Source organism: Colius striatus, chromosome 14 (genome assembly GCF_028858725.1).
Source record: "Colius striatus isolate bColStr4 chromosome 14, bColStr4.1.hap1, whole genome shotgun sequence".
Taxonomy (NCBI): domain Eukaryota; kingdom Metazoa; phylum Chordata; class Aves; order Coliiformes; family Coliidae; genus Colius; species Colius striatus.
Genome location: NC_084772.1, coordinates 6636673 through 6661911, shown reverse-complemented (window position 1 = coordinate 6661911; position 25239 = coordinate 6636673). Strand labels below are relative to the sequence as shown.

The 25239-nt window shown below is 42.8% G+C and overlaps 1 protein-coding gene across 2 annotated transcripts; it reads left to right on the top strand.

Moving 5' to 3' along the window:
• The first annotated feature begins 1564 nt into the window (after window positions 1-1564).
• On the top strand, window positions 1565-24885 carry RBL2 (RB transcriptional corepressor like 2). 2 transcript variants are annotated; one of them, XM_062007160.1, is made up of 22 exons: window positions 1565-1787; window positions 3131-3261; window positions 3999-4199; window positions 6731-6795; window positions 9937-10065; window positions 10945-11105; window positions 11208-11272; window positions 12007-12193; window positions 14148-14317; window positions 14977-15086; window positions 15911-16014; window positions 16366-16503; window positions 16992-17156; window positions 17703-17814; window positions 18402-18674; window positions 19126-19400; window positions 19927-20103; window positions 20268-20339; window positions 20731-20845; window positions 21774-21979; window positions 22392-22556; window positions 23282-24885. In XM_062007160.1, the coding sequence occupies exons 1-22, from the start codon at window positions 1593-1595 to the stop codon at window positions 23450-23452; spliced, it is 3387 nt and encodes a 1128-aa protein (XP_061863144.1). In that variant the 5' UTR covers window positions 1565-1592; the 3' UTR covers window positions 23453-24885. The 2 variants fall into 2 exon arrangements, with proteins under 2 accessions (XP_061863144.1, XP_061863145.1); XM_062007161.1 differs by lacking the exon at window positions 3131-3261 and having other exon boundaries at window positions 1701-1787.
• The last annotated feature ends 354 nt before the right edge of the window (window positions 24886-25239 follow it).

The following is a 25239-nucleotide window of genomic DNA, read 5'->3' as shown; positions in this document are numbered from 1 at the left end:
AACGCTAGTGTCTGTAATTTATAGTAGTGGAAATTGTTGCAGTAATGAAGATTACAAATAAGGATATCTGTTCCACTGTCATGTTGCATATGGCTATTTGCTTGAATAAAATTCTTGGTTTTTTGAGGGGGGGAAAAATGAGGAGAGGGTGAAGTGGAAGAAAACACACTGAAGTCCTCAGGGATGAAAAAGATTTCAGTATGTCTGTCTAAAATATTTCTTGTCTTTCAGTAGACCGTGAAAATGAAAATTACCTTTTTAAAGTCTTCTACTCAAGAGCAGTCAAGTGAAACCATTTATTTACATTGAACCGTTTATTTACATAAAAACACAGGGAGGTACAGGTGTAATCCCAGCATAACCACCTTGCCTTTAACCTTATGTGTGGGTTTGTTGCTACCTCAAAATCTTTTGTGTTTGAAAAAAAAAGATTAGTGTTTCTCAGGAGAAAGTAAAGCATTGTAATTAGTGATTGCTGCTTTAATCAATACTGTAAATCTGCCTTGCAGTATTACATGCAGATTTATGGGTGGCAGGGAGCATCTGTATACCTCAAAGCAGCTGCTGCTTCACTGTGAAGTTTACAGTTCCTTCAGGTTAATAGAGGTGTAAGACATTTAGATCCAGCCTAACTCACTGAAACAGGCAAGACCAAGTAGTCCTGTCAGGCTGGTGGGCTGCAGGCATGGTAGGATACTGCTGCCCTTGCTGCTTTCCTGGACCAGCTCAGGTTTTCATGCACACTCATGTCCAGGAAAACATCTCAGGTTAGATAAAGCATCTCTTCTTGATGTTTATTTTTCCCCCTGAATCTTTCATTGTTGTTTGCTTTGAACTGACAGTGCTACACAAGCACCCCCTCTGCTTGGTAGGGCCTTCACCCTTTCCCATGTTTTTGAATTGTCTTTTTTTTTTTTAACGGCTCCTTATGATAGTTAAAAAGACAGTGGCACAGAATGGTGGGGATTGGAAGGCACCTCTAGAACTCATCCAGCCCACCCCCTGCTAAAGCAGGTCAGTGGGCACGGGCATGTGTCCAGCTGGGTTTGGAAACCTCCCGAGGCACTTCCACCCCCTCCCTGGGCCTCCCGTGCCAGGGCTTCCTCACCTCAGCACCAAAGGCGTTTCTGTGTGTACGTAGAACTTTTTGTGTTTGCGCTTGTGTCCGTTACTCCTCTTCCTGGCAGCGGACACTGCTCCCCTCCTCCTGCCACCCACCCTGGAGGTAGGTGTGTTAACGGCGCACCCTCTTCGGCCCGCTCTGGGCTGAACAGCAGCAGGCCCCCTCGCCCCCAGCCGCTGTGCCCCGTGGGCAGGCCCCGCCGCACGGAGCGCCGCTGCCGGGCCGGACGCGGCCGGGACTGGGCGCGGTGCCGCAGCGCCCCCCGCGGCACGCTGGGAGCAGGGGCCAGGGCGCGTGCGCGCGGCTGGGCCGGGCTTGAGCTGCCGCCCAATGAGAGGCCGCGGCGGGGGCGGGGGCGGGGCCCCGCGCCGGGGTGTTTGGATTCGAACGCGCGTCGCGAGCCCGAGGGGCGGCGGCGCAGGCGCAGTGCGCGGCGGGGCGGCGCTGCCCCCTAGCGCCGGGGTGCGGCATGCCGGGCGAGGAGGACGACGAGCCCGAGGCGGGGGGCGCGGGGGCCGCCGCCGCCGCCCCCTCCCCGCCGGCGGAGGAGGGGGACACTCGGCAGCGCTACGAGGAGCTCTGCAGCAGCCTCAACATGGACGAACGCGCCCGCTCCGAGGCCTGGCTCAGCTACCAGAGCATGAAGCGCAACTACACCCTGGAGGTGAGGGGCGGCGGCGCCGGGGGGCACCGCGCCCGGGCGACGGTTGGCGGCGAGCGGCGGCGCCGATGCGCTGGGGCCAGGGTGGACAGCCCGGCGGCAGGGAGAGGGTTAAGCGGGGGGGTGGGAAGGGGACGGCCCTGGAGGCGCGGCGGCCTCTCCCTCGCAGCGCCCGGGCGGTAGCGCCCGGCCGAGCCCTCGCACGGGCCGCCCTGCCCTGCCCCGCCCACGCCGCGCAGCCTCGGCCCGGCCCCGCGGCCCTCGGCCCGCCCGGGGTCGCGCCTCCGCCTGTCCCGGGCAGCGCCGCTGAGACGTGATCCCACCGCGATGGCGGCCTCGGCCCTTGGTGCCGCCGCGGGCCCGGAGAGGCGCCCGCTGCCGGGAGCGGCCGCGCAGCGCTTCTCGGAGCGACCACAAGGCCTTGCAAATAAAAGGCAGCGTTTCGCTGTGGTCCAACGTCCGGCAGTTGGGCTGCCGAGTGTCATCCAGTTGTCCCCGTGTGGGTTCACCGGTCGCTGTTTTTCCGCCCCTGTGGGTGCTTTCAGCACAAATAGCGTAAATTGAGGTTTGCGTGAACGTGGCACAACGTCCGCTCCGTTCTGTAATGTCATTTACAAGGGTAACGCAGAGTGACGGTCGCGCTTTGTCTGGGAGATGCCTTTTACCAAGGGGCTTTTTAAAAATACAGGTGTCGTTTATGTCAAGAGCGCGTCAGTCCGGAGCCACTCGGAACCCGTCAGGGCTTGCCTTTCCGTCCCTGGGCAGCGCCGGTGTGGAGCCGAAGGCTGCTCCGCCGGAGCTGGGTGTGTGCCCTGGGAGCGCCTCTGTCACACGCTGCTCGTAACCTTCAGAATTAGGCTGGCAGGCTCAAGGAAAAGTCTTTTCTCGGAAGATATGTACATCCTATGGAATCACGTAGCCCAAGAAACCCACAACATTAAATGCTGTCTTCTTTTTACTGTCCTTTTCTCATTAAAACCTTATTTTTTTAATTGAAGAGGAAAACTATGTTTTTCTTCTTCCACAGTCTGTTAAGTACAAAACCTTATAGAAGAGCAACACTAAAGATACAGTTAAACTTTGTGTCAATAGTGAAACTTACAAATGTAACTAATAACTATATGATTTTAGTTTTGGCAGACCTCCCTGTGGAGTATCTATTTAACACTTGTTTGTCCTGTAGTTAATAAACACAACAGAACTTGAAAACAACAAATCAGCTTTGTCCCTGGTTGGACTCCATTGCTTTAGGACACAGTTCTATTCTTTTTTCCTGATGTTGGGTGCATAGCTGAAAAATATGTTTTCAATGAAGTCTTTTAGATGTGTAATATTTCAATTCACAGGGCAATGATCTGCACTGGCTAGCGTGTGCCTTGTACGTGGCTTGCAGAAAGGCAATTCCAACTGTGAGCAGAGGGACAGCTGAGGGAAATTATGTATCTCTCACCAGGATTTTGCGCTGTTCAGAACAAAGGTAGCTATTCATTTCGCTAATTTTTAAGCACAAAGTCTCCAAGGCTGGTTATCAGCTTTTGAAATGTAGAAACTGAGAACAAAGTAACCTTTAGATGGGACAAAAAAGCAAAAACCCCAGAACATACTTATGCACTTTTTCTCCTCATCTCCTTTACTGTTGGAGCATTGTGATTGCTTTAAACAATACAAAAATGTTCCTTGAAAAACTCTTTTTTCCCAAATCAGAAATTTGGGGAATTGAATGTGGATAGATGGTTTCTATGATCTGGGCTCTCTCAGACTAACAGGTGTAGCTGAAGGAGTGAAAAATTAATGAAAACCATCTTTGTGAGCTAAAGCTTACTGAAACTCAGGGGATTGTATACTCTGTATACAACCTTAGCTCTAGATACAATCCTTAGCATTGTAGAACTCAGAGTTTGCTTTGAGTTAATACATTCAGAAAAATGAGGGAAACCTGATTTTAGAGTAATCTGACTCTTTGTGAGGAAAAGCCAGAACTATGAATATATAGTTAACATGATTGTCAGCTGAGGAGACAAAAATATTCTGCGAGCTGTCTGAGCTCATCCTTGTTTGTGGGTGAAGGGTTGGCTCTGAGTATATTATCATGGCTGTGGTACTGCCATCTTATCAGTAGTGTAGGAAGGAGAAACTGCACTTGTGTTGAAAATATACTCTACATTTCTGGAAAAAAAAAAGCCTTATCAGATCTAATTCTTTTGGCATTTTCAGCTTGATCGAGTTTTTTAACAAGATGAAAAAGTGGGAAGACATGGCAAATCTGCCCTCCCAGTTCAGAGAACGAACTGAGAGATTAGAGAGAAACTTCACTGTTTCTGCAGTAATTTTTAAGAAGTATGAACCCATTTTTCAAGACATTTTCAGATATCCTCAAGAAGATCAACCTCGACAACAGAGAGGAAGAAAACAGAGGTATGTTTCAGATATTTCCAGACTGATTTTAGAGCATTACTGTTACAAAAATGCCTGGTTATTTCAGTTGTATTTTTTACTGGATTTTCATAGTAGTTCTTTATAAGAACTATCTGTTCTGGCTCGCAGTAATTTTTCAATCCTTTTTGCAGTTTGTCAGATCTGATGGTGCAGGAAATCCCAAAGCTACTAAGTTTCTATGATTTGGGGTGCAGAGGAAAGAGGAGAGACTCAAATTCACCTGTAGACCAGAGAAATGTTAGTATTTTTAAGATGTCAAAGACTGGAAGATTTGATCACTGTACAATCTGTGTAGCCTCGATAGGTCATGGCACAAATCATTCTCCTTCACTGCCTGGTAATTTCCGTGACTTTCTTCATAACCACAGATCCTCTGGATATTTTACTTTATATAAGAAGGTGTTTACTGTTTATATTAAGTGAAAATTAAATGTCAGCTTTTTTGTTCTGGTTATTCTGATATTAGTAAGTTTTTCTCTGTGCCAGTACTTAGCCTGGCTTGTGTTTTCTCCTGGTAGTGAGCAGAGATGGTTTTTCCCATTCATTATTTCTTTCATCTTCACTGCTGTGAAGTACCATTTTTTGGTTGTTTTTATGTTGGGTTTTTGTTGTTGTTGGGAGGTGGTTTTTTGGTTTCATTTCTTTTTTTCTAAAATGTACAGCCTATTTCTTAGTTGAGGGGTTTTTTTAGCATTTTTTCCCCCTTGATTTTCTTCTGAGCTTCACTTAGTGGCATTTGTAACCAAATGTATTTGCACCTATAATAAAAGACAGGATTGTGCCTAAATGACTTTGTTGGAGAATGCAAAAGGTGAGTGAATTGGAATTGGACTGTAGATGGAACAGAGTTCTACATCAAGATGAATATTTGCATATGAGGTTGAAATGATACTGCGTACTTAATTCCATGATTACAAGAGTAGACCCCATTACTTGGTTAGCTTGGCTAGTAAGATGTGAAGTAATTTGAAGATTAAGTTGGAAGAATATACTAACTTGTGTGTGAAATATGTATTAACTTTGATGTTTAAGCCTATTCTTTACGTTATCTGGTGGAGTAATTAAGAAAATAAATGAATAAGGCTGAACAAAGTACTGGAATATGGAAAAGAATACAGCCTCAGCATGGATTCATTTGGCATGAATGAAGGATTTTTCAACTTAAATACTTAACAGTAAATGAAATAAATGGTACTAAACACAATCTTACAGAGTAAGCAATGCTTCTAGAAGCAAAGAAAACCTGATAGGATAATTACATCATTCAGATACTTGGTTTTGAAGTTCATCTGTCTGTTTTACAATCTGAATTAGACCACTACACTTCAAAAAATCCTGGAAGGAATGTGATAATATTGGACAAAACATATCTTATGCCACTTTCCTTGCAGCTCTAATGTTGTTCTGTCCTGAGGGTGAGCTGTGATATATGAAATAGTGCTTCTAGTGATATGTTATATGGAAACAGAAACTGATGCTGGGCAGTTATAGAAAGTCGTGCTAGGGGAGGGGGTTTCTTTGTTTTATTTGTGGGGTGTTCTTTAGGGTGTTTTGGATTTTTGTGTTTCTTAAAATCCACACAGTAAATACTTGAGCATAGTTTCCAGTTTTGGAGGGGGGAAAAAAATTTGGATGAGGTGATTAATTTGTCAAGATTTTTATGTTGGCAAGAACACAAATTGAACTGACTAGCCAGAAATGTGAAAGTAGGAAGGAGGTTTAGGAAAACTGCACAGTGTTAAGAAATGGCAAATCCTCAATAGCTGCAAAACCTTTGATTTAAGAAATTGTCTCATGAATGAGTTAAATTTTATTTGAAAGCATCTTAAAGACAGAGGAACTTGGTTCTCATAAACATTTAATATATTTCAAATCTCATGTACTGTGTAAAAAATGCATTTCATTGGTACATGGATGATACTCTGGGGAACACACAGTTCTGAGTCTTGCCTGTCCTGGGTATGTTAATGTCAACACATTGTAATGCGTTCCTCCAAGAACACGTGTGCATGCTTATGTTGCTCAGAATACTTCCGAGGAAGTATTTTCATCTCTGGCCCTCAAGCTATTTCAAATGACTATGTGTGCCATTTGTTGTATGAAAAAGCAGAGATAACATTTTCTGTAGATTTAAAATGTATATGTTTACCTGACTTTGAATAAGATCACAATTTTTCCTTAAGAGAAAATATTTAGGCTGGCCATGTGTAACATGAAGTTTACATTGATATTCTGCTCCAGTCTTGGCCTGTTTCTCGTGGAATCTGCTGTAGTGACTTTTCAATGTTGTTACAAGCAGACTGAGACTGGGATTCCTCTTGTGTCTGCACTAAACCAGTGTGCAACTTGATAACCTTTAGTCAGGTTTTTGTGGGGAAAGGTGTGAGATTTTGACCACACTCTAGTAAAGCTTAGTTTTCTTTTACAATGACTGAATGCTGTATGATGTTCTATCAGGCTTCATTAATTGAGCTTGTTGGGTATCTTCTTCCTGTGTTTTTCCCCAAAAGGCGACAACCATGTACTGTGACTGAAGTTTTCCAGTTTTGTTGGGTGCTGTTTGTTCACGCAAAAGGTAAGAGATTTGTAAGGGATTAAATACAGTAAACATGGTTTTGTTAGTTCATATCTTACATCATCTACCTTTAAACACAACAAGGGCAGGCATTCTGAATTCAGAAATGCCTTTGGAGAAGGGGCCTTCTCAGTAGAGCCTGAAGGAAAGTTTCCTGTCCTAATTTCTCCAGCTGTATGTTTTACCACACTTTGAAGGTGAGCTGTGTCCAAATACTTTGGTAGATTGAGGTCCATTGATAATTTCCAGAGACTTTTTATATTTTTCCATAAGATAACTTCCAGTAGAAGAAAATAAACAGTTTCATTTCTACATGGAAAGAGATTTTGGTTTGGTTTTGGAGTGTGTGATTGGGTGGTTTTTAGGCCATCACAATATCCAATTATCTGGCATTAATTTTGTTCAATACATCTTTAGCCTTTCTCTCTACACTGTACCACGTTGCAGAGGGTTGCCAGCAGCTTTCTTTTAGAAGTCACTGGTGGTATTACTGGACACTCACATCTTTGTCTAAAGATCCAGAGCAGTGTGGTGTTGCACGAGAGACTCTGTCTTAGGTAGAATATGCCTTTCCAATAGACTGCGTATTCTACTTTACTGGGGAAGAGAAATCTTTCATGAACAAATATGTTGCTTGCAACACTGAAACACGATATGATTTTCATCTATCTTTGTTTTCTTTCAGTCCAGAATAGCACTCTCAGGGATGAAATACTTATTCATATTCCACTGGGTCCAGAGAAGAGTTAGGACTGTACTTTATTTCTAGTCAGAACTTGACTTCTTTAGCACAGTTGGGCAGCTGAGAGAGTAAGTAGGTCAGTCTGAAAAATCAGTTTTTTCTTTTCCCTTCTATAAAATTCTCACTTCTATGGGTAGACTGGACAGTTGACAAGGTGCAAAGGGACTTTGTGAGTCTTCCTATTGCTAAATTATCGATCAATAAGTTTGACTAACTACATCATCAGTTCACTGCATGTTAATTAGTGACGACTTTCAGACTTACAAATTAGCTTTGTAGAGAAAGCTTTGATGATAACATAGCCAATTAAGTTTTACAAGAAAAGGGAATTTACAGTAATTCTAAACTAAAATTAGTAAATGACTAGTGATAAATGTATTGAAGTGTGGCAGCACAAAGATGGAAACTAAATGTTGAGCATTTAAGGCATTAAATATTCACTTAAGTTCTGTTTGCTGTGTTTTGAGGGTTGGCAGTAATCCTTATCATGGCAACCACACATCAGTGGCAAGTTCAGGCATGTCTGGGTGATATTTTTGTGAGCCTGAGCATCACTGCCTTCAGTTTCACACAGGCACAAGTATAGGTCTTACTCGTGCTTTCGTTACACCCTGCAAAGTGCGACAGAGGCTTTCTTTAGCGCTGCTGCAGTTCCGGTGTGCTGTTTGTAAGCATTTATCTTTAACCTCCCTAGCTTGGCTTCTTTCTTTAAAATGGAAATGAAAAAGTACATCTGTGCTGTGCTGAGAACCTTTTTTATTGTTTGGTACTAGGTTGTGGAAGGGAGTAGTAAGCTACTGTTTGAATTGTTATTGAGAAATCGTTTGTATGAAACTGCTGGTACTGTAAAATGAGATTTCTTTCTTTTTGCCTTCATGGTTATGAAAGCAAACTACTGTTCCAAGAGTTACTCCTTTAAGATTTTTATTAACATTTTGCTGCTGTATTTAGGACTTTCATTGCTGTGCTGTGAACGTTTAATGATTTGGAAATAACTGGTAAATGTGTCCAGTTAATTCAAATTTCACATAGGCTTCATTATTTTAAACAGTTCCAGTTACCTGTGTTGAAATAATTTTTCCTTTAACAAGCACAGAATTGGAAAAAACTGTGTGAATTTGAACAAACTGATACGTTATTGGTAGAAAAGTAACAGCATAATTTAGACAAATTCTTTAATCAGATACACATTTTAACGTGTGCTAAGCAAGTTTGTTACCATGTGATAGATTTCTTCAAGGATTTCAACCTGTTCTTTATAGTCTGCTCAGTTAAGTGGTTCAGCTCTTACCTAGCAAGAGTAGAAGAATTACTAGTATTGAAAGAGTGATAGAAAAATATTCCTGTGCATATAAATTCATGGAATTGTGATTTATTGTATTAATTATGGGTATAGTTTACTTTACAAGACTAGTTTTAGCTATGGCTATTCCTCCAAAGGACTGTCATAAACATAAATGACTTCAATAAAGAGTAAATGGAACCGAATATAGTCTGTGAAAGGTGATACAGGGTTGAAGAGGTTGCAAGGGTTCTTTTGTACAGGAAGCTGATAAATACAAAATACTTTAGAGATCTGTGAAATAAAGCTACATTGTAAACCAGATCAGATACATGTTTTAATTCTTTTGTAAAGGACAAGAGAGATGAAGTTAAATGTATTACTGTTTATAGGGAGCATGCCTCTGACCAGAGTTTTGTAAAGAAAACAAATTGGCAAAGAAAAATAATCTCCTGATTTTGAGTTGAATGGAGAATGGGGAGACTGAAGGAGAGAGTGGTGCTTTCTTTGACACCTGAATGCTTGGGTCTAGCCTAGCAGAAGTTCATATTCTTTGCAACACTTTACTGCAGTGGAAAATTGAGGAAAAGGAGTTTCAGTTGGATCTTGTTCTTCCCACTTACTTGCTTTTGGAACAAGAGTCTGCTTCAGGCAGATGGAGTAAGAATCTGTTGGATGTAACACTGCCAGACAGTGGGGCTTGTGTTGCCAGAGTTATGGTAACAAATTTTTCTTTCTTGAGGCAATTTGCGTTTGTACAGTTCGAGCTGCTTCGAGTTATTTGTGCACCAATTAATGAGATTACTGTGAGTGAGGGAGTCTGCAAGATCATGTTTATCAACACTTGGGGAAGGTTTGTTTTCCAAACAGCACATTGTATTTGAGTTCCTACACAATTGTTGCTGTTCCTGAAAGCATATTATACTGTCATATTTGCTATATTTTATCGTGTGTCTGTTTTACTATCTGCGTTTCAGTCCAGATATTTAGTCACCAATGTCTGTGCTTCCCAGACTCCATTATTGACTCTAATACAAATATCAACAGTTCCCTGCTTAAAAGAATTTAAAATTGATGCTAATTTTAATTAATGTCTTGTGTCTTTCTAATACAATAGGTAATTTTCCTATGATCAGTGATGACTTGGTCAATTCCTACCATCTCTTGCTATGTGCTTTGGATCTAGTGTATGGAAATGCTCTCCAGTGTCCCAACCGAAAAGATCTTCTGAATCCTAATTTTAAAGGTATGTTGAAAAAAACAATTTCTCTTTATCCAAAGTCTGAAAGAACTTCTAAGGCCACTGAAATTAGTATGAATCTATGTGGCAGAGAATAAGTTGAATAATTCTGACTAGAAATATGTGGGAATTAATATTTCCTATATCCAGCTACACAGTTGGATTTCTGCTAATGTAGTGTGGAAGAAGAGACTCCTGAATTTTGTCAATAATACAGTAAGTCAAGTAGTTAACTTACAATGGAAATGCCACCAAAGGAAGTGCCAAAGTCAGAGGTTCATTTAATGAGATTTCAGTGCCAGTGAAAGAGCACACAACGATGCAGTCATTATTGGACCCTTCAGACTGGAGAGCTCCCATGGGGCAGCAGTTTGGAAAGATCCAGTGCTCACATGTGAGAGCAGCAACTTAGTTGTTTCTCTCTTGTTTCTGGATTGCTGCTGTTCTTTCCAAAGAGAATGGAAATGCAGATTCATTTAATAACCAGAAATGCAAATGAAGGGTGAGAAGTTTCTATTGAATTTCTGGTGTAATTCTTTCCAGATTTACCCTTCAATGTTGTACAGCATTCACAATTATTTTGTAGTGATTGAGATGTGAACTGGGACTCCTATCTCAAATTTATTTGAATAAACGTTATAGTTCCCAAGTGTTTGGTTCATTTTTTTCCTTTACAAGTGATATTTTTATTTTTTATCACTCAGTATCTAATTTTTTTTAACCTCCAACTCAAAATTGATGTTTGATATTAATAATTCTTTCAAGGGAACTAATTAGTCTCCTATTTTATTTTCATATTCTTTAGACTACACAGCATAGAATTTGAGTTTGATAAGAAAACAGGGTATGGATTTGTAAAATTCAATATGATATTCTTAATTGTAGGTCTGCCTGAAGACTTTCACAGTAAGGATTATAAAGTGTCATCTGATCCTCCCTGCATCATTGAAAAACTGTGCTCGTTACATTATGGATTAGTTCTGGAAGCAAAAGGCATAAAGGAACATTTTTGGAAGCCATATATTAGGAAACTTTTTGACAAAAAGGTTCGTCCAAAAATTTGTAATGTAGAAAAATTTCTCCTTACTCAGAACCTTCAGAACCTTTTTAAGAAAATTGTTCATCCTTTGGTCTTAACTGTCTTACAGCTTTTAAAAGGAAAAGATGAAACTTTGACTGGATTTCTTGACCCTGGCAACTTTGGAGATAGCCTGTGAGTCACTGCATTTGTGGTTTGGTTTGCATCAGTATCCCTCTGTAATACAGTTGCATGTGCATTGTTATCTGTATCTCTACAGTGAGAGTAGCTAGTTGCTTGCAGGTTTATTCGTGTTTATATATTGCATTGCATTTCAGCTCCTTTTCTTTGAGGTGGTATGGTCTGAGGCATATTGGAAAGGAATGATTCTTCAAGAGGGTGTTACTTGGTGTCTGCTTCTATTCTCATGTTTCCTCAGGTTTTTTTTTGTACATAATTCAAAGTGTTAGTATGAAGTAGATGTGGAAGCACATTGAGTGAGTGGGGAGTGGGAGGGAAAATTGGGTTTAGTGGCACTTTTGTTTCCTTTATGAACTGAGACATGCTTATGAGTAGGACTCCTTTTCCTTTAAAAGGTATGAAAGTTGTAAGTGTAGTTTTTGATGACGGGATGCTGTGTTAAGTTTCAAGGAGTATCCAGCCAAATACAAGTTCTCAGTATTTGATTACATCCCTCCTGCAGCTGTACTGCATGGCAAAGCCATCAGATGTAATGGCAAAACAACGTCCTTGGCGTTGTCACGTTGAAGACAGCGTAGCTTTTACAGGAGCTCCAATGCTTAAATCAGGGTTAAAAGTTCTGAAGTAGACTTCCAGCAGGCCAGAGCTCTGTGTGTTTGGTAAGCAGATGAACAAAGCACTGTCTGAATAAACAGGGGTTTGTATCTGTCTTTTCCTTTCTGCTATAGCAAAGCCATCAACAAGGCCTACGAGGAGTACGTGCTGTCAGTAGGAAACCTCGATGAGCGGATATTTCTTGGGGAGGATGCAGATGAAGAAATTGGAACTCTCACTAGGTGCTTAAATACAACATCAGGAACGGAAACAGCTGAAAGGGTACAAGTGAAGCATAATTTGCAGCAGCACTTTGACAGGGTGAGTTTGACATGGTCTCTGTTGCTCTTTTCATATGGATAATGACTTAGTCTGTGTCTGATGAAAAGAAGTAGCTACTGAAAATTGCCATCTTTATTGTTCAAGGTGGTCCAGGAGCATCCACAGCTTACAGAATCACAGAATGGTAAAGGTTAGAAGAGACCTTTAGAGATCATCTAGTCCAACCCCCCTGCTAAAGTAGGTCCACTTAGATCAGGTCACACAGGAACATGAGCATAGCTGAATTAGGTTTTGTAGTTGATAGGAGATACTGTTTCCTTCTGGGGTTTTTGGACAAAATTTCTCCATGCGTTTGTTTAAATCCATTATAAAGAATATTTAGGTAATTACCTGAAGGTAAATCTTTAGGTGAAGATTTTCAAGCACAACAGAACAGGCAGCTCCCCATGGTTGTTTGGCAGATGTTGAATTGTCCTGCAGCTGCTGGGCCCTCTGAACTACTTTGTCTTTCCCTCACCTCTGTCCCATCTGTGGAGGTTTTTGGTTAACATATGCTACGCTGGTGCTTTTTTTTCCATTTCATTTTAACAGATGTGCTTCAGGTGTTAGTATTACATCTGTTTACAGTTTCAGTTAAATCACTAGGGGAAATGGCTTTTGTCTTTCTTGCCTAAAAGCATGATGCATAGGTGTCTATATATGACTAATGAAATGGCATAGAACATGGTCTTTGAGAGAGTAAAGAACATGACACATTTCAGAACAATGAAGTGAAGACCTATAAAACGATCAGGGCCTTTGTGTGACTACAGAAGCTTTTGAAAACCAGTCACTGGCTCTGAATGCAGTCATAGATTACAGAATATCAAAATGTTCCTGATGGTGGAAAAGATATCTTAAAGGAGGAAAGATGCAAGGCAGGCAAATAAAGGATAGAAGATGTATTGCCACAAATAGACTACAGAGATCAAAAAGGTAAAACAGTCTAGGTCACTGAAATCGTTTTGTCATCTTTTTCCAGAGCCAGAGTTGCTTAATGGCTTTCAACATTCTGGAGAGAAAAGATCCAAGTAACCTTATCTGTAAAATCAGTACAAATAGACCAAAAGCAAAGATTTAACTGTTTAAAGAACCACTAAGTTTTCCTGGTGTAGTTCTGGGTGTGCAACTTCTGTAGGTCTCTGTAGTGATCAAACAGTGTGGCCTGTAAGACAGCAGCCTGGGGCTGCAATGCTTGCACTGTCACATGCTTCGGGGAGCCCAAGCAGGCCTGGGGGGACCATCTTTCCTGGAAGGGAAATAAACAGAAGTAAAAGATGTAGACAGAAATAAAACACATTTAGGAGTGTGGGGAGAAATGGGAGGAGCATTGGGAGCTAGACTTCATGGTGGAAAGACTGCAATATATTACATTCATTAAAACAGGGAAAATGTTTCTTGTTCAAATGATTTTGTGGCTAAATAATTAGAATACATTGGTTTTGCTGTACAATAATTGAAGGAATACCCTTCATAAATTATTTTGATGTGCTGGATTGATTGCAAATGAATGAAAATGCTAATTGTTATATTGAGGAGGACTCTTCATATGAAGAGTTAAACCTGCCAAAGGAAAACCCTGGCTCAGTACCCTTTCCCTGTGAGCTATGACTGCCTTTGGTACTCAGGGGACAGGAGGGGACTACTGGGGGTTGGGCTTTTTTTTAGATTGGCCTAGTTGTTTCACAATTCACTGCCAGTATCTGCATTTCAGCGTGAGGTCATATCCTCTCTGCTTATAGATGCACACAGTACTGTTTGTGTCAGAGATCTTTCATCGCTGGCTGTTGCCTGAGGTATGAACTAGTTTGGGCTGTTTGAGTCCTAGCCATTTTTTCCAGGCATATATCATAATTCAGGGTAAGAATTCTCCAGACTGACCCTTCTACATTAATGAGCTATATCTCAGTTTTGTAACAGTGTACAGTTATCTGCTTCTTTTTTGTCTTTTTAGTCTAAATCTCTTAGGATTACAACCCCACTTACTGGCCGCAAGTACATTAAAGAGAGCAGCAACCCATATGTGACCCCTGTTTCCATAGCAACGTACAGCTTGAGCCGCCTTCACACGATGCTGGCAGGACTGAAAAATGCCCCCAGTGAAAATCTGGAGCAAATCCTCAGGTGGGGTTGGTGGTTAGCTAACCAAATAATTCTGTTTTTTTTAATAGCCTTCATAACCAACATTAATACTGAAGAGTGTCATTTAAAATGTGAGTCAGGCTTCAAAGGGTCTGGAGTAAACAAGAGACACTGAAATTTCAGAAGACTTTGTTCTCTTTATTCAGACATTTTTGTCTTTAAGAGGATGATGGCTGTAAGAACAAACATTCACAACCCAACAGTTCCAAGCTGCTTTAACAGCAAACTGATAATACAGAATTTTTAAGACTTTTCTTCTCCCTACTTAGCAAATCTCAGTACGTAGCAAATCACTCCCTCCTGGGGCAGAGGTAAAGTTGTCTACAAGTACAACAAACATTACCTGTTGCTTCAGGTATTAGATATATTATAAAACAATGTTTACATCATGTGAAAGATGCTGTTTAAATATTTAACCCTGATGATGAAAAGATGCATGTAGTTACTACAGTGTCTGCAATCATCATAACATGCTGTGGCCATTTCTCAGTACATGTAGTTACCACATAGAGGGGGGTGTTGTATTGCTACACAACATATTTACAGCCTCATGCATTCCTCACAAAAATAGTTGTAGGTTTGGGTTTTTTTTCTTGGTAGGAATCGGCTGTTGAAAATGTTGTGGTTTGTTTTTTTGTCAGATCATGTTCCAGAGATCCTTCTCAATCTATTGCAACCAGAGTGAAAGAGATGTATGAAGTATACTGCCAGAGTATGCAGTCTGAAGGAGAATTCAGTAATTTTTCCAAAGGTGGGAAACATTTTACTTATGCAGATAAGAATAAAAATGCCTGTAAACACCTTGATCTCCTGTAATTAACCCAAAGTTTTACTTAGAGGTTTTGCTTTAGCACAAGCATCTTTTCTATTACTTTTGTCTTTTCCCATTTTCTTAAGACATGGCAAATTTCAGCCCCACACAGAATTGTATAATCAAGCAGAAGTGAACTGAAAAGCCCTGTTGAGGGGACCACTTTTTCTTTCAAATGGAAGAGTGATGGCATGGATTTCTGTGACAGTGAGGAAAAACCTGACTAATGGTAGTCTACAGCAATTCCGGCCTCCATACAAGGAGAGATTAATAGAGATATTAAAATCATCAGTGTAATGACAAAGTATTATTTTCAAAGTTGTCATGATTTGTGAAGTGTGTGAAGCTGCACTGAAAATAAGGAAGGTGCTCTTGACCATCTTGTTTCAGAGACCATTATTTAGCTCTTGCCAGCGTAGTTGCTGCAGTGCTTTCTGTTGCATGGCACAAGTTTGACTCAGTAGAGCTACACTTTTCAATGTATTTTCTAAGCTTGAAATATGTATATTATATATATGGTGTTTTCATCAAAATCTGGGGCCAGTATTAAGTTACTCTGCTCTGCATTCACAAATTAGTGCAGCATAGGACAGGGATTCTTCAGTTAACTTTACATTAACTGGTTTAGTCCTGAAAGTATTGTAGCCCCTGCAGCATGGAAATCCACATAAGCTACTGAAGAGTTGTAGCTCTGTAGCTTAAAGTAAAGAATATAGTTCTTTTCTCACATTTCACAATGTTGCTTCTCTTTACAATTGTTGCAGATGTTGCCAGTAAGCATTTTCGGCTTGCTGAGGTGCTGTACTACAAGGTCTTGGAGTCGGTCATTGAGCAAGAGAAGAGGAGACTGGGAGATGCTGACTTATCTGTAAGGAAAACAAAACAAATTGTACCTCATTCATAGAGTTGCAGAAAAGGAAGCCAGTTGTAGAACACAATAGACAGCTGTTTAAAATTAGGGTAAAACTGACAACTAGCCTGTAAATCCACCTGAATGGAAGAAAAAGTATACAAGAAATCATTTGTGTTTGAAAACACAAAGCTATATGACATTTTTAATGAGTACAGTTGGCCCATTGTGGATTCTGTTCTGTCTCTTGCAAAATAATGTTTCTTTTTATAAGCCTGAAAATGTTGCTGTTGAAATGGAAGGGAAAGCATTTTATTGTTCTAGAGTTACACTGTAAATTAAGCATTAAAATTTGCAACTCCCTTGCAGGCAATACTGGAGCAAGATGTGTTTCACAGATCTCTGCTGGCATGTTGCCTCGAGATAATTAGCTTCACATACAAGCCCCCTGGAAACTTCCTTTTCATCACAGAAATATTTGACATTCCAGTTTATCATTTTTATAAGGTAAGGTGGCTGATGACTAGAAATGCTTCTCAAGTCAGTCACTTCATAAGTCATCTCCTTCCCTGCATGTTAACTTACACATTTAACCCTTCATTCTCAGCTTTCCCCCTTTTCTTATTGAGAAAGTATTACCCATGTGTCTGTCATTCTGGGCTGTGTCTTGGGCATTTAAAAAAAATCCAAGTACTGCCAGCAGTTCAGCACAGGAGCAGTATCTCAAGTATCTATAAGGTAACTATCAGGTGATCATTTTCTCATTGGTGCAGCCATTCTGCAACAGCACTTGATGGGTTTAGTTGCTTAGAAAGGTACAAATATCTGTCTTCTGATAAGACTGCAAGACAAGATATGACTGAGTCAGTGATGCAGCCTTAATATTTTTAATAGTCTCTTCTTCCTTGAAAATGAAGAAGTGGTATTCAGTCTTTCTGTAAGAAGAACTATATGAAACAAGTAGGTTATGTTGATCATAATTATCTGCCCTACAGGTAATTGAGGTTTTCATTAGAGCAGAGGATGGCCTTTGCCGGGAAGTGGTGAAACACCTCAATCATATTGAAGAACAGATCTTGGAAAGTATGGCATGGAAACAGGAATCCATTTTGTGGGACAGAATCAGAGAGAATGAAAACAAAGTTCCCAGTTGTGAAGAGGTAACCACTTCTTTATATGTTTTACAAAGTCCTCCTAATGTGACAGGACGGTAGAGAGTGGGTATTGTACCTTAAAGGAGAGGCTTTATGTGTCCATATTCCAGTTTCACCTTAGAAGCTAATGAGGGCAGAGAGCACAAGTAAATGTCATTGGGGCTGTTCGTGGATGTCCCACCTGGAGCCGTGCAGCTGAGAGGATCCTCACCCTGTATTTGCATCACATAGCAGAACATGGAGCAAATCGGACACGCAAGGAAGGGTTGGACAAGTCTCTTAGACTTGAAAAGATTACTGCACAGGAAGAAATATGGTAAAAAGTACAGCCTTTGAATTGTAGTCACAGAAAGGTTATCACAATACTGTATCTTCTAGAGTAGTGCCATCACTACAGAGTTGGAGTAGACCTAGGGTCAGTTTTTCAGTGTTTGTGGGGATTTTTCATACGCTTTTGCTGTTCAAAATTGTAAAACTTCTGCACTACAGAAATTTGTTACGTAGTCACCTTTGATACAGACACACTAATTAATGAAACTCTAAATATTTCAGGTAATGCCACCTCAGTATTTTGAGAGATCTGCTGGGAACAGTGTTGTAGGTTCACCACTGACACCGCGACGAATAAATGAAGTTCGTGCAGAAACTGGAGGGCTAGGAAAAGGTGAGACTTTATAAAGCATAACATACTTACACCTCTGAGACTGTGGCCCTAATGCAGTGTAGAGCAAGGAAACTGCTTTAATGCCAACGTACAGCTAATTGCAAACATTTCTAAACAGCATTCCCATGGTTAAGCAGATGGCTAAGACCAGTGTGTTGGTTATTTTGGTGTGAACAAAATACTATTTTGATAGGGTGTTTGCAGGAGGTTGTGGTATGAACAGCACACACCTCTGTATACAAATGCAGATGCTACATAATATTTAGAAGCGGTGTGTGTATGTGTGTGTATATAATGGGTGGCACTTGTTTTCTTTATTGTTATACCAGAATAGAAGCTCCACCATATATTTAGTTATGTGAATTCTCAAACTTTTTCTCTGGGAAAATATAATACATTAGCTTAGAAAACTGTTCAATACAGCATTATTTGAGTTCCACTCATCTCTGAAAGCAGTCTGTAAGCCACAACTGTAGAGCTTTACATGACATATTTTGGTTCTCCTTAGATTTCTGTCACTTATTTGTACACTAAGGGATTACACAACTAGAGTTAAATATGTGTGTGTGTGGTTTTGTAATCCACAGGCCTTTCCTCCTCTCCAACGACCCTGTATGACAGATACAGTTCTCCCACAGCCAATCCGACACGGAGGAGGCTGTTTGCGGATAACGATAACCCATCTGACAGTGGGACCCCAGGAAGAGTTTCCCAACAGCCCGTGGTAAATCCAGTGCCTGTGCAGAACATGAACCCTGAAGCCATGTCAGTAACCCCAGTGCCCGGCCAGACGCTGGTTACGGTGGCAACTGCCACTGTCACAGCCAACAATGGGCAAACAGTGACAATCCCTGTACAAGGTGAGAGACAAGCTGCTGTAGGATGACTTGGGCTGGTTCCCATCAGAGCATTAGTCCAGTGGAGAAAAAAGTATGTTTAAGGACTTAGGATTTGGAAAAAATGTGTGAATAGATGAGCAGAATTTATAGACTGAACATACAGGGCACAAGGTGTTCTGACTGCCACCATCTAGTGTGTAGAACTGAGTTGTTTCAGGAAGCCTTCCTTCTTGAGCTGGTGTGGGATGAAAACTGCATTAGTATGAAAAGCTTAGGTTTGATTTTGGCTACTTGTGAGGAGAAGTCCAAACTCTTTCAATGAAACAATTTCATATATTATATACTAAATATGTATTTATAAGCAACTAAGAAGAGAATTACTGCATTCTTTATAGTTCTGTTTGTTTGGGCATTTTAAACAACCCCCAGCTCCCCAACCTGCTCTTACTTCAGACTTTTTCTTATATTACAGGCATTGCCAATGAAAATGGAGGCATAACTTTCTTCCCAGTCCAAGTAAATGTAGGTACCCAGCCTCAGGCTGTCTCTGGTCCCATTCAGCCCCTCAGTGCCCAGACTCTCGCCGGTGCCCTGAACACTCAGATGACCGGCGCAACACTGCAGTTACCAGGCCAGTTAACTGTTCAGCAGATCTCTCCTGGAGAGCAAAGACAAGCCCAGCCATTGGCCACTGCTACAGCCATCAGGCCTCAGAAGATGGGCTCACTGTCTCTCTTCTTTAGAAAGGTACTTTCCAGTCTAATCTGTGCTTTGCTTTGGTGGTATTTGCTAAGTCCTCAGCAATTTTAAAAATACCTACTTAGTAGTAGTAATAAGAGAATATTCAAAGTTAGACTGTACCCTTTATCTGTTCATACACACACCTGAAGTAGTTTTCTTATGACGGCAACTTCTCACTAGCACAGGGGTAGACTATCACCACAACACTCACACCATGAGTTGGGAAGTAGTTTATGTACTTGGCCAGTAGGTACTTCAAGGCACCTTCAAAGAAGCCTTGCCCTTGAGACACAGGATGCAGTGGTTTCTATAGGCTGTGCAGTGCCCTTCCTGTGCGCAGGATGACTCGGAATTTAAGCTTCAAACAAAAGGGGTTGCCAGCGTCCCTGCCAGTACTGAGAATGTGTCTTGGAAGCAAAAAAAGATTTAGTTATGTTTTTTGGCTTACCATCTGTGCAAGTCTCAACTCCTGTGTAGTGGGGTGAGAAGTGCAGCAGTGCTGGGGCCCCACGCACAGTGTCCATCTCCCCAGGTGTACCACTTGGCCAGTGTCCGCCTGAGAGACCTCTGTGTCAAGCTCGACATCTCCGATGAGCTGCGGAAGAAGATCTGGACGTGCTTCGAGTATTCCTTGGTGCACTGCCCTGAAATCATGAGGGACAGACATCTGGATCAGCTGCTGATGTGTGCTGTCTACGTAATGGCTAAGGTAAGGTGTGAATAAAGAACAAACAAGTTCTTTGAGACTTAGTATTCCCAAGATCACAATTCCTCAAAAAGACCCCAAAGCAACCCAACAGCCCACTCAACAATGCCCAAAGAAAAAAAAACCCACAGAAAAACTACTGATATTTTCTGTTCATCTCCTCTTAGGTTACGAAGGAAGACAGATCCTTCCAGAACATTATGCGCTGCTATCGGACACAGCCACAAGCCAAGAGTCACGTAAGTACAGTCAGTCCTGGACAAGTGGGTGCCTGCCTTCTGTTGTAGGAATGGATCACTTCGAAAAGTAATGCTTAGTATGAAATGATTGCAGCTTGTGAGCCAGTCTCCTCAGACAGCACTCATATCCAAAATCCTGCACTCCTGAAAGCGTTTCATGCTGAACTGTACCTAAAATAGAAAATAGCTTTACTTCAAGCCCAAGGAGGCAGTGCCTGCAGGACAACACTCCTCTGAGGAGGCTGCGTTTTCTCCTGTAAGAAGCAACTTGATACCACAGTGAAGTTTCCAAAAAGCAGCTCTTTCATGCAGACTGGTGCTTCCTGATTAGGACACTGTTCATCTCACCTCCCCGCTTTGTAACCCCTTTGCAACCCCCTTCTCCCCACAGGTGTATCGGAGTGTCCTGATAAAAGGCAGGAGCCGCCGCCGCTCCGGCAGCAGCGACAGCAGCAGCCAGCAGAACTCACCCCTGGACAGAAGTAAGGAGAGGAACAAAGAAAAGAGTGAGTGATTCCAAATCCCAGGCATTTGCTTGGGTTCAATTCCATTTCTGAAATAGTGTGCATAAAGCAAGGCCTGGATTTTGCATCACCTCACCCTGAGCAGTTCCTCCTTCAGTAAACTTGGACACCATTAACAATATACTGACAACATTTAGGAGCTGCTATAACTCAAGTGGAATACAACACCCACTTGGACAGTCCAGTATCTTTCACCCCATGCACGGACCTCAAGGGTTTACCATGAAGCCTGGCCTGAACTCTTTGAGATTAGTTTGTACACCAAAGCAGGTGTCTTTGTAGAATGAAAGGACCCAAGTGCTGGCCCACGTTGACAGGTCACTCTTTTCCTTACCACAAACCAGGGAGCTGTAGCGGTTTCTTTTGAGGCAGCTGGCTGACTTCAGAGACAGGAAGAAGCCAGCCACCCACAGCATCCACTTGAGCATAGCTGACACCTCTGAAGGTGCTTTCCTTGATACTTGAACTGATGCATTTTCCTTGAATTAAGTTTTATAAAGGAAAGCAAATAAGTGCCGCTGTGTAATTCTACCACCAGTTTTCGACATATTTGATAGATGGTGGTATAAAGTAGAGGGGTTGTTCTCTGTCAGAGAGGTGGCAGGGAGGGAAGGAAAGTGATCATGCATTTTGCAACTTCCCACATGAAACCAGCAGGAAGTATTACCGAGCCAAACACTTCTACTATCTGAAAAAGACTAATGTTCCTGATTTGAAATGGTGCCAGCTGGCACCAAGAGTGACTGTTAAAAGTACAACAAATGCCTGAAAAACGGAGCCTTAGCTCTGCTTATATTGTGATCAAACTCAGCTTATGCAAGAAAGCCCTTGCAGTTTACCCAGCAAGAAGTTAGACACCAAATGTGTTTCTGTACACAGAGACAGTAACAACATCGTGCTTTTTGTGCAGCGGGCGCCAGCAGGGACTCCAGCCCGGTGATGCGCTCCAGCAGCACCCTGCCCGTCCCGCACCCCGGCAGCGCCCCCCCCACGCCCCCCCGCATCCCCTGCAGCAGCGACTGCGAGGAGGAGCAGCGAGGGGACCTCATACAGTTCTACAACAACATCTACATCGAGCAGATTAAGGAGTTTGCCCTGAAGTATACTTCAAATGCCGTGAGTGACGTTCTGTGCTCTTCATTAGTAAACAGGGTTGGTTTTTACGGGGGGTGCAGTCAGCAGTATTGTTAGCTAACCTCACCATAAGCAAATTCAAGAGATTATATGACACTAATTTCACCTCAAGGACATAATCTGCTAAAACACTCGGTACTTTGGATGCCTGTTTGTGGTTTCCTCCATACACGACACACAGCACTGAGCACTGCCATGTGCCAGCCTCTGACAGGGTCTGAGAAGTCAATGTAAAATGTACTAATGTGGCACAACACCATGACAAAACTTGCACCTGTTCTCAGTATGTATGGTAGGACAGTAGTGGCCAAAAACTAAACGGTGGCCGAGTCCTGGCAGCCTCCTGTGGTGACATGTGCCACCCTTCACATGCTGTTCCTTCTCTCCTGTGCAGGCCGACTCTCCTCCGCTCTCGCCCTACCCCTTCGTGCGCCTTGGCTCCCCTCGCAGAGTTCAGCTCTCCCAGAACCACCCTGTGTACATCTCACCACACAAAAACGAGTCTACCCTCTCTCCTCGAGAGAAAATATTCTATTACTTCAGCAGCAGCCCATCTAAGGTGAGACTAGAGGGGTTTAGTTTGCTTTTCTAAATCCTACTATTCTGCCTTTTCCTTTTGGTAGTGAAATCAGAGAAGGCTGTGCAACACACTTTGCTGTTTGCCTGTCTGGCACATACCTCACTCTTCAACGTGTCAGTTCTGGTATCTGAGCTGTTGTAAAGCAATTGCATGTCCAAGCTACTTGTGTCCTTTTGAAAGTTACTCTTTGTACTGACACACAGGCAGATGGGAGGAAGTGCAGCACTGGTGCCCTGTGTTCAGGTACCAGAGGCATTACCTGATCTGGAGCTTGTCAGAGAACACAAAGTAACACAAAGTACCAACCTCTTATCTCCCTGGTGGGGAAGAATCCTCTGAGTGACTCTTAACGTGAAAGACTGACGTGGTGACAATGTCCAGGCTGAATCCTCTCCTCTCTGGTCACCAAGGATAAGGTAGAAATCTTCCCTGAGAGGCATCTTCACTCTAGACAGCAACTGCTGCATCTCTGGGTGAGGTAACAGCCATGACTGTAGGTGCTGAAACAGCTGGAGTGGGACTGCAGCGCACTACAGGGATGGGAAGAGCAGTGTGAGGATTACAGGGCTCCCTGAGCCACAGGAGCGTGCAGCACACCTAAAGCAACGCGTAACCCCACTGGAATGCAATGAACAATAGTTCACTTAATTTTGATAGTCACAATAACAAGAGATAATCCCACTTTCTCCCTCTTCTCTCTGCAGAGGCTAAAGGAAATTAACAGCATGGTTAGAACCGGAGAGACACCAACAAAGAAGAGGGGCATTCTGCTAGAGGATGGCACGGAGGCACCAGCTAAGCGCATCTGCCAGGAGAACCACACAGCTCTCTTGCGGCGGCTACAGGATGTGGCAAATGACAGAGGGTCTCACTGACGTGCTCCAGCACGGGCAGCCCATGGCTGTGGCTCCCCCAGCTTGGCCCCTCGGCCTGGGGAAGGGCCGAGCTCCAGGCTGCACCCCCACTGCACACCCAGGTTAAGCTACTGAGGGCAAGTGATCCCCTGCTGGTTTCAGAGAGCAGACAAAGGCGTTTGTGTGCTTGGAGGAGGTGGCTGTGACTCAGCTCTACCTTGCAGCTTAGATGAGCTCTGAGCAGAGCCTTGGGACTGGGACTCACCTGCACCTCAGGGGGCCCAGCCCCGGGACACCACCCTCAGCAGCCTCTTGTTCTTCACAGTGACCATCTGCACAAAAATAATGACTCATAATATTCTAGCAAAGTCAGTTCTGCTTGGAAAGGGAGGACAGGAATAACCTTTCTAAGCCCTGAAGGAAGGTGTCTGACCAGGTTCTTTCCACACTGAGGATGTTCCGTGTGCCCCCACACACAGCACATTGTTTCCCTTGTGTGGGCCCCAGCTGTACAGAGGTAGGTCAGTTTGTTTATGCCTTGGTTTTAGCTGTGCAATGTTTCAAGTGAACTCATGTTCAAAAGGTGGCACTTTGGGTAGGGCCGTGAAGCGCCATTTTTAAGGCAGATTAGTTTTGCTGTACATTTGCAATGGCACTTTCTAAATGTGAATATTTTTTGTCAGAGGCTGACTTTTGATGTCTTTCTGGATTGAAGCAATTTGACTTCTGTATTTATTTTCAAAGTGACATCCCCTCTCTCCCCCTCTTCAGCAGCCAGCATTAGGAATTGACTGTAGCTCAGGGCCACACAGCCAGGCCCGCAGCACGCCAGGGGCTCTGCTTCTTTCAAGGGATGTTCTCTGCTTGTCCAGCTGGCGTGGCCAGAGGGACAGCAGTGTCACCTCTGCACACACAGCTGCACTGCTGGCTTCAGCTTCAAAAGAGTGGGGCTTGGGTTTTAATAGGCTAAATCAGGCTGCCTGGGAGAAGTCTGTCCCCTACTCACAGGATAAGAAAATGGTGCATCTATTAGAATGGGAGATTTTTTTCACTTAAAATAGTTCCAAACTACCAGGGGTGTTAGGAATGCATTAACTACCCTCAGGACTGCTCCTCAGTGAGAGCTGGGGACAGGGGCAGTGCAAAACATGGCACGCTTGGACTCGAGAGGTTTTTATAGGGAAGCAAAAGTTCAAAGCTCTCTGTATTGAGTCATTCCTGCTCCTCTGAATGACGGGAAAATATAGGACTTAATTCCACTGTAAATTCAATTGAAGTAAAAGCATTGTTCATTCTTACCTGCACAACACACGGCTGAGGCTGAGAAGTGGTGTAGATGTTCCTGTAAAAATATTTATGAAATTGTCAGACAATTCTTGTTACTCTGTACCATTTACATTACTTTGTATGAAAATATTGCAAGTGTATTTTTCAATAAAGAATTTATAAACTCACCATTTCACATTTTTGTGTGGCAAAAGTATCACCCATGCAGAGCTCCCACGAGCCCACAGCTCCCTGCTGCAGCGCGGGAAGAAAACAGCCCAGTGCTGCCGTTCTGCAGCCAGGGCACCTGATGGCCCAGGAGAAATGAAATAATGGCACTTGCTCACCACACGCTGAGGAAAAGGAGCTGCCCAGTCCTGGGTTCCTCAGTGTGTTGGCTCCAGCTGCTGGGCTGGGCCCTGGTGAGGCGATGCCCTGGCACAAAGGCAAGGGCAGCCCTCTGCCCCCCAGCAGTGGCTGATGCCAGCCCCACCTTCTGATGCCACCACAGCAGGATTATTTTCATCAGTGCTGGGTTCTGT

Bases quoted from the DNA above. Each gene is read 5' to 3' on its own strand.
- RBL2 (XM_062007160.1), top strand. From the start codon at position 1,593: ATGCCGGGCGAGGAGGACGACGAGCCCGAGGCGGGGGGCGCGGGGGCC. The intron at 1,788-3,130 runs GTGAGGGGCGGC...TTCAATTCACAG, and splicing joins AGCGCAACTACACCCTGGAG to GGCAATGATCTGCACTGGCT. The intron at 20,104-20,267 runs GTAAGGTGTGAA...ATCTCCTCTTAG, and splicing joins CTGTCTACGTAATGGCTAAG to GTTACGAAGGAAGACAGATC.